The sequence below is a fragment of the Maylandia zebra genome, linkage group LG6 (assembly GCF_041146795.1).
Source record: "Maylandia zebra isolate NMK-2024a linkage group LG6, Mzebra_GT3a, whole genome shotgun sequence".
In the NCBI taxonomy this organism is placed as follows: domain Eukaryota; kingdom Metazoa; phylum Chordata; class Actinopteri; order Cichliformes; family Cichlidae; genus Maylandia; species Maylandia zebra.
The window spans coordinates 6,299,637-6,318,089 of NC_135172.1; the positions used below are offsets into that span (position 1 = coordinate 6,299,637).

The following is an 18,453-nucleotide window of genomic DNA, read 5'->3' on the forward strand; positions in this document are numbered from 1 at the left end:
ATTACTAAAGTTTTGAAGCAATAGCAATCCTGAGTTTAAAGAGTTCAAAAACACTCAAATTTAAGCTCACTAGAATGTTGTGCTGGAGACACTAAAGTATCTTTTTCAAACTATTGCCAGTGTGTACATTCTTATTTCCATATGAGTTATTGTGTTCGTGTTCATGTTCATCTAGCTAAAACACTTTTTCAAGTTAAAGTCAAAGAAAATGTCACCACTGTTAAGATTTCATCAGGGATTTATTATTTACTGCCAAATATTCTTACCAAAGCAACACATTTTAGACCTGCACTATTCAGTGTCTGTCTTAAAATTAAACAATAAACTTTAAATATATATTTTGGTACTGTGAAACTACTACTTTTATTTATACATCTTTTTATTTATCCATCCATCAGACCATCCATTTTCGTCTGCTTATCCAGGACCATATCATGGGGGCAGCAGCCTCAGCAGATAGGCTCAGACCTCCCTCTCCCCAGGCACCTGAGAAACATCACAGCAATCCCAGACCAGGCGAGATATATAAACTCACCAGCATGTCTTGAGTTGGAACACCACACAGGAGGCGCCCAGGTGGCATCCTTGTCATCCTTTATACATATAATAAGCTTATTTTCCAAGTGTCTAATTGATTTTTAAAATGTCCCTGGTCTAAGAAGAAGTAACCTGCAGGAAGTGGAAGCTGTTCATTTGTAGCCCTCTAGACCATGCTATGGCATGAGTATAATACAGAAAGGATGGAAAAACGGGAAGTTGGTTGTAGATGTATTTTTTTCTTCTCAGTCTGAGAGGATGACCCTGCTGCAGTGAGGAGGAGGATTGGCACTGCAATACAGATCATCAGTTGAGGAGGAGAAAGAGGAAAGTGGGAACAGGGAACAAGAGAGGGAGGGGGCTTTGCAGAAAGCTTTTTTTCAAGGGTGAGGTTATGGGGATCCCTGCTGGAATAGAAAAGATTCAGAAAAAAAAGATCCAGAAAAAGGAAAAGTAAGCAGAGCTTGGCCCAGAAACAAAGAGACAAGCTGGATGCGGATCTAAAGCAGGCTGTGATTTTATGTTGCAACTGATTTCATTAGTGGCATTTCTGTTGTATTCAGGGATTATACATAATAATTATATATTCCACCCTGAGGAGTAGTCCGCTTTTCTCCCTGTTTAGACCTAGACCAAACAGTATTGTTAGCTGTTAATATAAAGACTTGCTTCTGACTTTATAACTTAAAGCAAAATTTGGAAACTTAAAGTTATTTTCTTATTTACATATGGCTTAATAATGATCCTTATTGCTGTTTTAGAGGAGCGGTGCTTCAAAGGATAGTTGCAGATTTCTGTCAGAATCTGCAGATTATACAGTACAAATAAAATGTTAACGTTTCTCCAATACTGTCTTCCCAACAGTTTCACTGACATCTACACGGGATGGCCAGGAAGCGTTTGCGATGTCTTATCGGGCACTTCTCCGACGCTGATAATTGGCGTCTGTCCTGTGTCAGTGACATAAAAGACAGATTTAATGCGACATGACCATTCAAACAGCAGTCTAAAACTTTTAAAACATCAGATATGCATCGGATTCAGTACCACATACAAAAGTGACCCAGATCGGATTTGAAAATACTGGATTTGTGCCGTTCACACTGTGATACCATGATCGGATGTGGGTCGCATAGGGTCATTTGATGCGCTTTCGCCTGCAGTGTGAACGTAGTCTAAGAGGCTCTAATGTAAGTATCCTGTTAATGCTGGTGGTGTCAGTTACACAGGAATGCATTTGTTACTTGGAAATTCTGACACCACTTCACATTTAAAGAAGAAAGGGATGGGCAAAATCTGACCGTGGGATGCATACTCTGTTTGCCAGCAACCAAGCTGCTCTCGGCATCAAAAGACTCCACCTCCAACCTAAAGAAACATCTGGGAGTAAGATGTTTTTTTAAAAACTAACGTTGACCACACATGAACAGGCCCTAAACACCATGGAGATGCGCATGCTCTGATGGAGCTTGGGAATTACAAGACGGGACCGTGTTACGAACAAAGACATACGGAAGCGAATAGGCGTAGCCCCAATTAAGGAAAAGATGCTTGAGTCCCGCCTGAGGCGTTATGGACACGTGATTCGAAACGATGAGAACTCTGTAGAAAAAACGGCTATGATGATCGACCCAGAAGGATGCACCTAACAGGTGGGACCAAATGTTTGGTCACACCTGGTAAGACCAAAGGTGGGAAAAAAAACAGCCAAAGGCTGGACAAAAATCCCATTGATTAAAATGAAAATGTTCATCAACGTCAGAAAAAAATTATTTTGCAAAGTGAATAATCAACAAAAATAAATTGTATTGAAACATTCAACACAATAACTCTTATACAGTTATCTATTTAAAGTTGGTTTTGTCTTTTTACCTTTAAAGACTTTAACTGAAATACATTAAGTCGCAACAAAAGGTTTCTACTTCTATCTGTGTCTGTTACTGTGAGCAACAACGTTCTTCTTCCAAAAAATACACAGCAAAGATACAAGTACAAGGTGTCTTGATGACATTTGATGTGATTTTATCAATATTCTTTGTGCTGATACAGTGTTAGTTCATAACAAGTGAAAAATGGAAACAGACCTAACAACAAACAAAACAAAATCTATCTATTTATTTATTGTTATGGTCGTCATGCACAGGTGACAGTCGCAACATATATGTGACTAACAGAAAATGGTAAAGTTTAGAGAAGAGGCTTCAGATATCCAGCCAGGTAACAAGTAACAGTAGTGAAGTAACAAGGCATTCAGCTAGATTTAAGCATTTCCTTTAGAAAAACACATTTCAGACACAAGCTTCATGCAGGGATGACAATCAAAATGCATCAGTGTTGATAGCAGTTTCCCCGCAGGACAACATGACCTTCACAACTTCACACAAATAACAACCAGTCTCTCCATAAACACAGCATATAGGACAATGGTTGCATATTATGACATATTATCACACTGAGAGAGGACACACCAGATACCAAGTTGGGATACATACATCTCAGGTTATTATTTAGACAAGTCAAGAGGTACATTTTTGACATTTTTTGAATGACACACTTTATTTTCTGTGCCTTTAAGTAATTCTTTATCAAATTTGTCATGAAGCCTGACATTTGAAATTTTACTGTAAAGTTTTCATTTAAAGTTTATAGTTGGCACAGTTTTAGTGTTTTCTTCATGCTTGCAGACAACACAGAGCTTACATAATTTACATAATTTCCTAGGGATTAATAAAGTAGTCTGATGCTGATTAAAGTTGCAGAACAATATATGCATGATGCATTCTTTAATAAAGGCAATATGTCTATGTTGGTTCTCAATCATCCAGGTAATGGTAGTCTAGGCAGCGTGGAAAGAAAATTAAATAAGTCCAGTTGCTTTCTTTCCAAGCTAATAGAGACATTTAAATGATGTGAGGAAAAGTTCAGTGAATAAACACCTTCTACAGCTTAGTATGAAAGAATGTACCACATGTGCATTCTGTTTTGTCAGTGGAGACCCTTGTTTACAATACAGACAATACAGTTTACAATTTATGTGGACACATGATGTAAAGCTTACACTTCAATTTGTTCAACTGCATGGTCCTGTGTGCTGGAAAGTCCATATTTCTTCAGATATTGGTCAAAATTTGTATAATTAAAAGTTAATTATAGAAATAATTTTACTAGGTAATAGGTGATAATAGGTGTCCCTACCTACCATAGTAATGTGCACATCTACCTAAGGTTTGGCCCATCTTTGGCCATATTAGGACTTTCACTAGCTTACAAACAGTAATTAATGAGAAAAAGAGATGAAATCCAAACTGGAAGCTGGCTCCATAGTTGAGGGGCATGAAAGCTGAAGGCTCTGCCTCCCATTCTACTTTTAAATACTCTAAGAACAACAAGCAAGCCCACAGTCTGAAAGCAAAGTGCTCTTGTGGAGTGGTATAATACTATAAGGCCATTAAGATAAGATGGGGCCTGATTATTCAAGACCTTGTATGTGGTGAAAAGGATTTTAAATTTGATTATGGATTTAACAGGCAACCAATGAAGAAAAGCCAATATAGGACAAATATGCTCTCTCTTTCTAATCACTTTAGGTACAGTTCCTTCAGCAGTTTGGATAAACTGAAGGGTTTTAAGGGAGTTTTTAGACATCCTGATACGAACGAATTACAGTAGTCCAGCCTAGAAATATTTTAGAGATATATTGTGCAAATGGAAGAATGCCGCTACATATTTGTTTAATTTGCGCATTGAAGGACGTATCCTGGTCAAAAATTACTCCAAGGTTCCTCACACACACACACACACACACACACACACACACACACACACACACACACACACACACACACACACACACACACACACACACACACACATATAATTTTTGTATTTTTATATTTTTAATGTTTTTAAAGTTAAGCACTTCGATCAGTCCTTGACCTTCAACAACCATGACCTTCACCTTTAGCACAGTTTAGATGAAAAATCATTAGCGCATTAGTGTGTGTAACTTGGCTTCCTACAAGGAGGGATAGGGATTCTTATGAATTGTTAATGGATGATGGACACTTTGCAATGACATAAATTTTGTCTTTTGGCTAGATAATCTAAAATGTTATTGTGGCCTGGAATTTTTCACTGCTGTGAACACACCTTAATATTAGTGAATGAAAAAAAAAAGAGAAAGAAAGAAAAAAAGAAACTAATGAGAGTTGATGAACTGCCCAAACAGAAGTAGTGGTCCAGAGGTGGTGGCTTAAAAGTATCAACAAGTTATGTTGACTGAAAACACAAAAACTTTAACAGAAGTAAACCAGTCTTTGCTAAAGTAAGGTAAAGTAAAAGAATATCTGGCAAGTGATTTTTTTTTCATAGGAACTGTTTTAAATGACATATTAAATAGTAAATTTTAAAAAATCCAACAAAGATTTAGGGGCCTGAAGGAGGCACTAACTGACATACACATAAATATCTTATTCAATAGCTCTAGTAATCTAAATGAAGAAACATTATTTAAAATCTTTCTGTCAAAATGGTGTCAAATATGAATGAATGCAGCTTTAACTATTTGTGTGATATTAATTACATAAGACCTTAAATTTAATCCTCATTTTAACTTTTTAATATTTTGTACAGTATGTTATGTTATTCTATTCTATTTTTTTTTTTTATTTTTACTGCTCTTAACTTGTGCTTTCTGCTGTGACCCAAAAATTTCCTACGTGTGGGACTCATAAAGGTTTATCTTATCTTACATGTGGATTGCGTTTTCTTTTTTAACTCGTTTTAAGGCCCCTTGCTGCTCGTGAGGGCATCTACTCATTTTAATAAATCCCTTGAAGCAGGTTGAGCAGGTTTTATGACATAAATGAAACTTCACCTTCAGAGTGTGAACTATCTAAAGACAACAGTTAGCATTTAGGCAGTAAAAGCCTAACTGTGTTACCATTCGGTGTCCAGTACCTCAGCTTCTTTACAAACAAATCAGTAGTTTAATAAGTGTACAATACTTGCCAAAACGTGGTTCTCTGCATGTATTTTAGAAACACATAGGATTCTACAAAAAGTCAAAGACAAAGATTATGACATAAGGTCAGTTAAAACAAGCTCAGAACAACAACATCATATACTTTATAAAAATCCTATCCTTATCTATTTTCTAGAATGAAAAAAGTAACCAGAAACAGAAAAGTTGCCTCCTACACCACCCTAAATACAAGCTACAGTGAGGGCCTTTCTAAGCAAAAGGGAAAAACAAAGTGTTCTATATTGACAATATGGTCAAGATAGCACCAGCATTAGCAAGTTGGCTCTGATCATCTCGTTATAGTAAAAGCTTACCAAGTTAACTTTTGTGGCCCTTGCTTTAAATATGATAGCTGTCTAGAGTATTCTGTACCACTTCACTTTTTTTTGTCTAATTTGCATCTTGAAGTCACCTCACATGCCACAGGTAAAACTACAGCCTTGTGATGCACAAACAATATGTATTCAGATTATTAGTAGGTGGGAATAGGGTGGGAATAAAAAAACGCTTAGGTTTATGTGTGTCAAAGTCAATAATCAAGAGAAGACTTCACCAGTGTGAATACAGAGGGTTCACCACAAGATGTAAACCATTGGTGGGCCCCAAAAACAGGAAGGCCAGATTAGATTTTGCCAAACACCCTCTAAAAATCCTTCACAGTTCTGGAACAACAACATCCTATGGACAGATGACACCAAGATCAAGGAACTGCTCATGATCCTAAGCATACCACCTCATCAGTGAAGCATGGTGGTGGTAGTGTCATGGCGTGGGCATGTATGGCTGCCAGTGGAACGCGTTCTCTTGTATTTGATGATGTGACTGTTGACAAAAGCAGCACAGGTTAAAATATGCCATGCATTTCACTTGCTGAAGACAAAACTGAAGGGAAAATGCCCCAAGAACAAGCAGGAACTGAAGACGGTTGCAGTAGAGGCCTGGCAGAGCATCACCAGAGATGAAACCCAGCGTCTGGTGATGTCTATGTGTGTGCTGTATTTGACTGCAAAGGATTTGCAACCAAGAATTAAAACGTGAAAGTTTGATCTATGATTCTTATTCTGTCCCATTACTTTTGGGAGGCACATATGCAAACCGTTCACCTGATTTGGATATAAATACCCTCAAATAAAAGTTGACAGTCTGCAGTTAAAGCACATCTTGCTCGTATCATTCCATTGAAATCCATTGTGGTGGTGTATAGAGCCAGAAATGTTAGAATTGTGTCAGTGTCCCAATATTTATGGACCTGACTATCTCAAAAAGAAACGTAATGCTGAAAACATAAAAGGTGCTTTTGCTGTCTTTATGTCCCAGGTATCATATGGTATATGATACCATACAGACAGCATAGGATGAGTATGCTGAGTATGATATGACAATGATGAATCATCATTAACCACAATTATCCGAGCCATCTAATTTAATTGAAGCTGTCCTTATCAGAGTCAGGAGATGGTGGCCGAGAGAACTCGAAAAAGGACCCAGATGATTTCCTTGATTTAAGAAGTCGTAGCACCTCTGTAAGCTGTGTCTCCAGCACTGTCATGCGACTGTTCAGATTTCTGATGTCTCCTTTTAATTCTTGTTTGAACTCGAGGATAGACGCTTGCACACTCTGCTCTGGTATTGGACAAAAGACCCTCTTTTCATCAGACTGGACTGGGCTTCGCTCCTGTGGTGTTCTGACACTGCCAACATTATCTAAGCGGAGATCGCTCTTTGTGATGCCACTGTCACATGAATCTGTTTTCCTTAGAGACACCTCGTTGTGACACTTAGTTCTATCAGTCAGCATTTCCATGGACTCAGCCTTGGAGACACTGCTCCACGACTCAGCTTTCACAACTGACTCTTTGAAACGTCCCCACCCTTTAGCTTTGGGTGGCTCTGCAGATTTGCAACCAGTTAGGCTGCCATTTTGGATGCCGGGAACATGAAACATGGCTTGGCTGGATGCCCTGGATGATGAAGATGTGGAGGAACTGGTGGTTGCAGTTTGGTTCTCAGTTACTATGACAATACTAGTAGAGGCAAGCCTCTCTGGACCTCTGGATGGCTCCAGGTGAATAACACCTTTCTCGACATCACCAGTGGCCTGACTACCCCGCTCAACAGCGAGACGGGCTTCCTTCTGCTGCCGGAAACGCTGAAAGAGTCGTCGAACTGGGTGGTCTGGTGGGAGGTTGAGAGGAGCCTCATTCTTCCTTTTCAGCATCTCTTCCTCTTCACGTTTCACATCACTGATCTTCCGAAAGACAATCTGTTAAGAGATAGACCATAGTTATTGCAGCTCAAAGAATCAGTACTGTGGTACTGATACTGATGAATCTTCTTTGTTAGCTTTCCTATCTGGCTTTAAAGGTACTTTATTTATAACGATTTCCCAGTCTTACTGACCACCTAAACCATTTAAATGACACATAAATTCACTCCACTCCCACATCTAAAACACTTACACTGCCACTTTATGCTGCAGTTACTGTGTTGTTTTAACCTATAATGTGTTTAAATTCTTTAGACTTTTCTACTATTATTTATTTATTTATTTATTTTTAGAAATGTAATGGGCAGTAGACTTACCCATTTTCTTTATTTTGCTATTTTCTTGGTTATATTTTGCCAACGAACTGTTTTATACAAGGCAGCTTATAGCTAGAATTGTAAACTCGTTGACTCATTGGGTTGTCTAGAATGATTACTGAACTGAAGCCAGATGACGAAAAGATATCCCGGGTATAGCAAACTTGTTTTATTGTACAGGCCCCATGTATTAAACTGGAAAATTTATTAAAATTCCCCAAGAATTTAGGCTTGTCTTCATACAGTTTTCTTGTCAATGAACAGGAAATGTAAATTATTGAATAGCCTATTTAATATCAGCTTTTGTTATCAACACAAAAAGAAAATTTGTGTTTGGTCAATTATTTATTTGCTGTAACAATGCTTCTTTGTAATAAATTTATTTCCTCTTAAATGATGCCACAGTTGTTGGAAAATGCATTTGTGGCTTCAGCTGCAGAGTTGAAAAATAAAAAAAACCTTGCAAAATATTTTCTGCCAGTGCCACAACAGACTGATCTGTTCGATTATTCTCTCAAACATAAGGATTGTGAAAAGTTACATTCAAGCTGTCAAAGATCACTCAGGTAGGAAGGATGTGTACCAAAGTTCAGTGCATATTAACACTGAATTCAAATGAAGATTCCACAGGGCAGGATTATCTACAAATGGTATTCCAGTTCAGTTTGTGTCTTTGTCCCATAAACAGAGACATACACACAGAGAAAGAGGAGATAGAGAGCACTAAAGGAGAAAGAGCCAGAGAGAAAGTGGTGAGCTGACACAGAGAGGACCATAACAGTATCTACCCCCACCAACAGGACCAGGAGACTGCCAGTGACCCACTGACCTTGTGAGAATGTTGGGATGTCTACAGTACGGTGTACATTTTAGGACATCCTCAGGTCTCAGGAAAAAAGCTGTCAGGTCTCAGACAAAAAGTCGTCAGGTCTCAGACAAAAAGTCATCAGGTGTCAGGTCTCAGAAATCAGGTCTCAGAAGTCAGGTATCAGGTCTCAGGTCTCAGGTGTCAGGTCTCAGAAGTCAGGAGTCAAGTCTCAGAAATCACATGTCAGGAGTCAGGTGTCAGGTCTCAGAAGTCAGGAGTCAAGTCTCAGAAATCACATGTCAGGAGTCAAGTCTCAGAAATCACATGTCAGGAGTCAGGTCTCAGGAATCAAAAGTCAGGTGTCAGGTCTCAGAACACAAGCTATCAGACAGAGAGAAGCCTCCTTCAGGTGGCACTTTTGTCAGGTCCCAGCCAATGACTGTAGAAAACATGGACGACACTACAGCACTTACTCCCATTGCATAAAAATGAAGCCAAAATATCCCGCTTGTAGACGCTGCCATGTTGCACTTTTGGAGCCAGAGTCTGCACAGTAGCGACTTGAGGTGGAGCGCCTGCGTGACGCTCCCGTCCACACACCTGCTGGATGTGACCACGAACAAGTCCCCTACACTTTTTACGTAGCCCGGCTGCTCCAGTTTATCTGCTGATGGGTTTACCGCGACTGACGACTCGTCCAATTAAGGTAAATACAACCATGTCACTATTATCAAAAAACCACACAGCTTATCATCTTATAGTTTTACAGCATCTAAAATCACTCTGTTGTTAATTCGTGTGCTAGATTAGCCGCTAGAATATACAATGTGTTGGAGGCTTGTTGCTAGCTAGTTAGCGATGCTACACACCTGTTACTCTGCAATAGTCTGCAAAGTGATTCAGCACTCCTTAGTTTTTGTTATCCAGTTTTAGACAGAGATTAGATCAGCTGCCCAATCCACAGAGGCCCAGGGTTACTGTTAATATTAAAAATGTAATGCTGTCCTTTGAGATTTTAACATAAGACTGAAGATTTAAACACTTTTAGACCAATTACACTGACAGAGCACTCCACAGCCTGCTAACATGGAAACCTTAAATACTACACTCTGATGAGTACAAGTGTATATAAAACTGCTTCATAATTCGATTAATATCCGTTGTTTTATAATGCTTGACATGTTTATTATCAAACAGTGATGGTATAACATTTGTATCTGTCCTGCCTTTTGCTATTTTTTCTAAGAGACGGCCAGGTTTGTTCCCAGATTCATAATTTATGCTTATCAAAGAAAATTGCTGCCTTTGCTCTTTTAGTCAGTAATTGATTTAAAGCTGAGCGGGCTGCTTCTAACTTAAGTATAGTTTTGAACCTTTTAAACTGCACTTCTAGTTTTTGTATTATGTGCTCTAAACCAAGTTGTTCTTTCATTGAAGCCTTTTTCTGCGCTGTGGTGTATGAGATAATACTACCCCTAAGATAGGCTTTAGCGGTTTCCCACAACAAAGATGGGCTTACATCTTCCGTTTTATTAGTGGTCATAAAAACATTCCACTCTTTAGTGATATACTCAATAAATAAGGATTCATCCTCCATCGGCGGGAATATGGCTCAAAATAAGGTGGGTGAATATTTATACTTACTACTGAATGATCAGATAATGGACAAGACCTTATTGAGCACTCTTCCATCCTATCCAACACCGTCCTGGATGACAAGAGCAAATCTATTCTTGAGAAACTCTGATGGGGGCAAGAAAAAAAAGTGAAATCCCTATCTGTGGGGTGAGCTACTCGCCAGGAATCAAAAATTTCTAGATCAGAACAAAACTCTATCAGTCTAATGCTTTTTGGTGACAATTCACCCCCTGGTGGAGATTTATCAACCCTAGGATCAGGAACACAATTAAAATCACCTCCCAAAATCAAATATGGAGAAGCTATGGCTGAAACATGGGTTAAGAGATTGGGAAAAAAAGAGACATCTTCTGAATCTGGACCATAAACACATCCTATGAAAATAGATTCTCTAAATAAGAAACCAGATATAAGAATGTAGCGTCCTTCCTTATCTTTTATGACTTTTTCTATGGTTAGAGGCAGATTACGATGGATAAGGATGGCGGCTACTCTACTTTTTGTATCATAGGATGAGTAAAAAACCAACCCAACGTGTTCCAAATCATTTAAATGAGTTTCTGACAGTAAGGCAATTTGTGTTTTTCCTTCTTCAAAAATGAAATATTTTTTTGTCTTTTAACAACATTATTCAGCCGTTTAACATTTAAAGAAATTATTTTAAGATCAGTCATATCAGCTCAGCTTTTTTTTTTGTTATAATTTTTTTCCCCTCTCTATTATAACATGATGTGTGGGAAACCATTTCTCGGAGTGCGCTACTGCAAATAAGCAAACTGATGTTTCCATAAAAGGGAATGTGGGTAATTTTAGATGCATTATATAGACACAAACACGAAAAAATAAATAAATAAATAAACAACAGAAACAATAGCCACGCATATTAATGATAAAAAAGGAGAAAGACAACCCCTAAAACCCCCCCTTCCCCCCCCCAAAAAAAACGATCCTGCGATCCATCAAAAAAGAAAACTGGGTCCCGTGAAACCGAGCAAGAGTCACTGACAGAGAGGCAAAAAGAAAGAAAAAGAGAAACAAAAATTCCCCTCCAAACTCCCGCATGCCACCGAAAAAGCCAGCCAACCTCATTTATATTTCTTTTTTTTTTTTTTCTTTTTTTTTGCCTGTCCCGTTTGGTTCTTTTGCCATCAGAATTGTTGTCTAAAGGCAAACAAAGATGCCCAACGGATTTACTTTACCAAATTGACCATCCCAGCCTTGCCATAATGGTCCATTTGATTCACCTTTTATTGTTTATTTTATTTTCACTTACTGAATACGGGACAGACTTGACTGGAGGAAAGAAGGGGAGAAAGAAAGAGGGAAAGAGAAACAGCTGAGAAGAGGGACGGGGGAGAAGGGCAAAAAACATAAACCAACAGAACGGGCAGAGAGAAAAAATGCATATATCAATCACCTGGATCACCTGCTGAGAAAGAAAAAAGAAAACAAGCAGAAGAAAACAAGAGTAATAGAATAAACAACATCACAATGATATATGGGAATATGACAGTAAATACTAAATATTAAACATTATTGTGCAGCACATAAGATCAACAGAACACAGTGTGCTTTGAGGTAGGAGCCAAAAAGGGTGTAGTTTGTGGGTGTGATCACCCGTGTGTACACCTGTGAGCATGGACGCGCTTGTTTTTTTAAAAGGTTCCTTCATGTAATGATCTGCTAGAGGGTGTGGGGGGGCCACAGCCCCGTCCTCCAGGGCATGAAGCAGGTATGGAGGAGATCAAAACTCCAGACATCCAGAGGCCCCCAGAACACAAGAGACCAAGGAAGACCAACAGAGGGGCAGCCGCGCCACTGTCCCAGAAAGAGCTGAGGAGAATCCCAGATGAGGGCTCACTCAGCAGCCGCGGAGCAGAAGCCAGGGGGAGTTGCAGTGACGCGCCCGTGAGCTCCGCCGGCAGCCAGCCGTGCCTGAGTGACCGAGCCCCAGGCCGAGAGGCCGGGGGCACCCCACCTCCGAAGTGGCCCGAGCGAGCCCCAGGCTCCAGGCCCCGATAAGCGGCCACCAAGGAGTGAGCTGGTGTGCACCTGGACGCCCATCCCCAGACACAAAGAACCACCAACGCACCGATGTCTGAGGGCGTCTGTCACTGGCAGGGGAAGTGGTGGTGGGGGGAGATAGGCCTCCAAACCTTGGAGGGCCTGAGATGTCCCCAGAGAGGTGGCGTCTGATACCCAACCTGACATATAGACACAGACATACAGGCACACACAGATACAAACATCCATTCCCACCCTCATGCTCTCATATGCACTTACTCCACCACTCAACCAACGTAGAGACAGACATAAAGAGACGTTGTACACACGATCACACTCCCCAAGCGTACTCTACAAACCGGGTCTAGGTACCCTTGCCCCTGGAGGGGGGAACTGCACCCAGACCCAGGTGGTGTTACCCTTTTCCCTGCGGTGGGGGGAGGCAGACCGCCCCGACTCCGCAGCAGCAGGAAGGCCCCACACCCCAGACCGCAGTCGGACGGCCAACTCCTCCTCCTAGCCCCCCCACTCCAGCAGGTCGCAGAGAACGGGGGTGGGAGAAGACTCCAAACCTCCCTCCACCCGCTCATTGTAGTGTTGATGCATGTGTGTTCTAAGGTGCATTTAAAACCCAGGAGGGCATGGAGCTACCTGCCAGAGAGCAGCAGGTAAGCGCATAGCCCCTCCTGCTAGCCCTCAATGTCTACGTGTATTTAAAATTGAGAGGTGGGCAACGACGCCAGGGGTGAGGTGTACACCCTGATGGTAATTTGGATTCCGTGTATCGTGCCCACCCCCAAGATCCTATATGTATGTGTAATGAGAGTGTGAGTAATGTGAATGTCTAAGTTGTGGGATAAAATTGAGGCAGAGGCAGCCAGAAGGGGACAGGGGGGTGGCCTCCTCTGCACCCTGGTGACATACCCCTACTCCAAGGTCCTGCATGTGTGGGTGGTTGTGGTGGAGCGGGAAGAGGGAGGCAGCTGGAGATGGGGAGCGAAGGAAGGGAGGGGCAAGTGACCCCTCCCTGGGGCCAGCTCCCCCGCTGTCCCCAGTAGGCACCCCCATACTCCACGGCCCGCCAGGGAAAGGGGGCCCAGGCCCATCCAGACCGGGGCCCAGTGCAGCAGCGCCTCCCGGCCCCACAGATCCCGGGACAGTCCACCTCATTTATATTTCTAAGTTGAACTCGTTTTACTTTATAAAGTCCGTAAGAAAAGACAAATAAGAAAGGAGGGGACAATTGAGTCATTCCTTAATAAATGTAGAACTTCCAGTTCCAATACACCGTAGCCTGGGCTGGGTATCCTTAAATTAAGAGTATGTCTAATATTTAAGTGCCGTAATAGAACTAATCATATTCAATCAATTGCTGTTGGTGTACTTCAATTTAACTCAAATTGTGTACTAATAGAGATGGGAAGATGCGGGAATTTCTAGAGAAGGTGCCTGTTGTATCGTTATCAGAAAGTCACAGGAAAGAGTTAAATAACCCTGTGACAGACGAGGAAGTGCGACTTGCTATTAACTCCCTTAAAGGAGGAAAAGCACCAGGGCCTGATGGTTTCTGCCCAGAGTTTTATAAAACACTAAGTCATCTTCTTGCAGGACCATTGACTGATATGTTTTTAGACTCTTTTAAGAATGAACAATTGCCCTCAACACTTAGACAGGCTAATATTTTGTTAATTTTAAAGAAAAATAAATCACCAGATAGGTGTGAATCATACAGACATACAGCCTCATCAATGTCGATGCTAAATTACCCTCCAAGCTATTAGTAAGGAGGCTTGAGGGCATTCTCCCACTGCTTATAAATCCTGATCAAACAGGCTTTATCCAAAATCGTTTCTCATCTACAAATATTAGACGACTATTAAATATTATACAATACTCGAATCAGACAAATTATAAAGCCTATGTTATATCTTTAGATGCCGAAAAGGCATTTGCCAGAATCGAGTGGACATATTTATTTAATGTATTAGAAAGATTTGGCTTAGGTGAGGGTTTTATTGCATGGATTAAAACTATCTACTGTATAGGAATTTCTTTTACTTACGTATTAATCACATTATTTTATTGTATAATGCCTTGGTGCCACTGGATTTTAACATGTCTGACACTCATACTGAAAGACAAATGGCGGGGGTCTAGCAAGGAAGCAGACAACTCCACAGGTAGAGTCTTTTGTCTCTTCGAGGACTCTGGGAGGCAGCAAGGGAGTCTGAACCTTAAGGTGTGAAACAGCTGTGTACTGCCTTTTGTTCCTGGAGAAGGTATTTAACTGAGAGCCATGCTAGGCTCAGGGAGACTCTGCTGACCGTCTGTCCCGCGGACATGCAGGGACTTCATCTAGCTTGGTTGTCTGTTGTCTTTGTGTGTTTTGATTAAAGAATGTTAGCTACCGCTCACCGCTTGTCTGCAGGCTTTATTTAAATGGAAAACTTCCACAACACTACAAACTTCCAGAAGCTTGTGTCATAACTAATGGTGTACAATCATCAGCGTTTCCACTGCAAAGAGGTACGAGGCAAGGCTGTCCCCTGTCCCCTTACCTCTTTGCATTAGCACTTGAACCTCTAGCTGACACCATTCGCCAGCACCGAGATGTGCATGGTATAACAGTGGGTGGAACAAATCATAAGATAGCATTGTATGCTGACGATATTTTGCTGTTCTTATCAAAACCAGAACAATCAACACCAGCTATTATGTCTACTATACATGAGTTCAGCTCATTCTCTGGTTACAGAATTAATTTTGGGAAATCAGAAGTCATGGGTGATCAGATTAACTCTTTGCCAGATATTTCTAATCCCTTTCAATGGTCCCCCAGCGGCTTTACATACCTTGGGCTAAACATTCCACCAGTTCTTAAAGATTTATGGAAACTGAACTTATCACCAGTTATAATAAAAATCAAAAAAGATTTAGATAGATGGCAAAAATTGCCGCTTTCTCTTATGGGGCGTGTGAACTTAATCAAAATGAGTATTCTCCCGCGTTTATTTATATCCCCTACAAATGCTACCTTTACTGATCACTCAGAAAGTTTCTTGTGATATAGAAAAAGCCTTTTCAAAATTTATCTGGCGTGGCAAGAAACCTAGATTAAGGATTGGAACTTTACAACTGCCTATAGATAGGGGAGGCTTAGCCTTACCAAATTTAATTTTTTATAATTGGGCATGTCGTAGCCGTGTCTTATGGGAGTGGCTACATGCTTATCTAAATTCTCACTCTCACCTAGACTCTTGGTCCACTTTACCTTATTCCCTTTGGAGCATAGCTGTCTGTGACAAAAAAACAATATTACAAATGGGGATTAAGAATAACCCAATCATTTATAGATGCTTTTCATTCTTAAAGTCTTATATGTTGAATTGAACTATGTGATCTGTTCAAAGCCTCCCAGTCAGTGCTGTTCAAAGGTGATCATTTAGGACTTCAGCAATAATACAGACAGCAATGTAGTTAGCAATAAAACAGTTTTATTGGGAATTAACTTAAAAAACAAACAAACAAACATATGTCTCCTATTTTTTGTCACACAGGAAAGAAGCATCAATATCTGATGAGAAGACTTATTTATTTCTTTTGGGGGGGGGGGGTCAACAGGAGAAGAATATCTCTAACAGTTGATTTGTTCACATTTTCACATCTTAATTTTTAAGTGAAATGTGCATTTGGAGTTTATACACTTTGTATATAAGGCAACCGTTTCCTTTTGCAGTATTTTTGTGTGTTGCGTTTTTAACAAAAGGGGAACAAAGCCCAACATCAGTAACCCTACAAATGTCACTTCTGTTTAGTTTTCTGTCTTCATTTATGTCGGAAGTGATAGCAGTGCTGTACGTTTTCATTTTTCAGAAATCTCTCAATCAGAACATGGTATTGTGGCTTGTTGGGAGTGGCTAGTTATCTCCGATCATGCCTTAGGAACATGTGTTGATGAGGAAGATGAGGAAACTGTGTTATTTACATCTGTTATTGTTACGTGAATCTTAACTGTACCTGTTAATTTTACAGTGTAAATTTACTGGCAGTTATTGTTCGATGGAAATAGATGTTTATACCATGAGTGAGTTCATGTGCTTGGTCATTAAGGCTCTGAAGCATCATGTAATGCAGTGAGTATCTCACAAAAGGAGTTCTCCCTTCTTCTTTTTGGGGTGGAATAGCTAGCTCAACCTCTACGTGGGCTTTTTATAGTAAAGACGCTTCACCCCACCACAGTATATTATTAATTTGGAAATTGTTTTGAGAGATTTCCTGTATACCACTAGAGGGAACTCAAGTACCACAGTTTAAGAACCACTGCTGTAAAGAAGGCCTGAAATTCATCCAAAATGATGTGAGAGTTTTAATTTCACATACAGTTATTGCTGCTTAAGGTGCTTTTACAATGTACTGAATCACGTGGTAAATTAAATTTTTCTTAGGACTGTATAAAGTCCCGTGAAAAGGTTTTTTTTGGCATGACTTAAAATACATGTAATAGATACTAAATATACATCAGTAAAGCAAACTCACCCTCTTCCTCAGGTTGTAAGTAAGCACCAGGTTCTTGGCAAAGTGGTTTGCAAAGTTGGCGTAAAACTCCAGAACTTTTTGCAGCGCATCTCTTTTGATTATATGGAGGTCACAGTAGGTCAATGCTCGGACATTAGCGCAGGACTGAGCCAGTGTCATCTCCTTCCAGAACACGTCACCAAACACATCACCTTTACCTGCAAAACAAACACAGTTAGGTCCACAAATATTTCAACAGATACAACTTTTTTCTAATTTTGGTTCTGTACATTACAATGAATTTTAAGTGAAACAACTCAGATGCAGTTGAAGTGTAAAATGTCTGTGAAGGTTCTCACAGACATGTGAAAACTTCAAGTATTTTTTTAACACAATCCCTTCATTTCAGGAACTCAAAGGTAACTGGACAAATTAAATGACTAAAAAAAATAAAATGTTCAATTCTGATACTTGGTTGAAAACCCTTTGCTACCAATGAAAGCCTGACATCACCAGATTTCCTCCTTTTCCATGCTCTGCCAGACCTCTACTGCCGCGGCTTTCAGTTGCTGTTGGTTTGTCGGTCTTTCTTTCCAAATTTTAGTCCTGAAGTAAAATGAATGCACATTTGGGTAAAGATCAGGTGACTGACTTGGCCTTTCAAGAATATTGCACTTCTTTGCTTTAAGAAACTCCTGGGTGGCTGGGTTATGTTTTAGGTCATTGTCCTTCTGTATGAAAGGCCACCCAAACAATTTAAATGCATTTAGCTGGAATTGCTGTCCTGTGTCACATCATCAATAAACACGAGTGTCCCACTTCCACTGGTAGCCATGCATGCCCAAGCCTTACCCTGGCTCCACCTTGTTTTACAGATGATGTGGTATGCCTTAGATCATGAGCTGTTCCATGTCTCCATACTTTTTTCCTTTTGGTAGAAGTTGATCTTGATTTCATCTTTCCAAAGAATGTTTTTCCACAACTGTGCTGGCTTTTTTTTTTTTAAATTATGAGTGGCTTGCGCTTTGCAGTGAACCCTCTGTTTTTACTTTGTTGGAGTCTTCTCTTTATGGTAGGTGGATATTGGTGTGCCTACCTCCTGGAGAGTGTTGTTCACTTGGTTGACTGTTATAAAGGGGTTTCTCGTCACCATGGAAATTATTCTGCGAGCATGCACAACTGTTGTCTTCTGTGGACATTCAGGTCTTTTTGCATTCACCAATACTTTCTTTCTTTTTTTTTCAGGATGTACCAAAGGGTAGATTTTGCCACTCCCACTATTGTAGCAAATTCTCAAATGTTACTCAAAGAGTATTATACAGAATAGACACTTGTATTAAGTTAT

At 40.2% G+C, this 18,453-nt stretch overlaps 1 protein-coding gene and 1 long non-coding RNA gene across 4 annotated transcripts in view; one reads left to right on the plus strand and one right to left on the minus strand.

The window, feature by feature from the left end:
• Positions 1–2,167, plus strand: part of LOC143418898 (uncharacterized) — a 2,669-nt gene extending 502 nt beyond the window's left edge. The window contains exons 2-3 of the long non-coding RNA XR_013098822.1: positions 399–576; positions 1,402–2,167. This is a non-coding gene — a long non-coding RNA (uncharacterized LOC143418898). The remainder of the gene's footprint in view (positions 1–398; positions 577–1,401) is intronic.
• A 283-nt stretch (positions 2,168–2,450) lies between these two features.
• The window catches only part of LOC101482017 (voltage-gated delayed rectifier potassium channel KCNH1), a 105,783-nt gene continuing 89,780 nt past the window's right edge, over positions 2,451–18,453 (minus strand). The window contains exons 10-11 of one of the 3 annotated variants that reach the window (XM_004572629.4): positions 17,130–17,326; positions 2,451–7,823 (exon numbers count right to left, since the gene is read on the minus strand). In XM_004572629.4, coding sequence (XP_004572686.3) covers positions 6,984–7,823; positions 17,130–17,326 — 1,037 coding nt within the window. In that variant the 3' untranslated portion in view covers positions 2,451–6,983. Of the gene's footprint in view, positions 7,824–17,129; positions 17,327–18,453 lie in introns of those variants that run through there. The other 2 variants (XM_076884577.1, XM_076884576.1) reach the window with 2 other exon arrangements.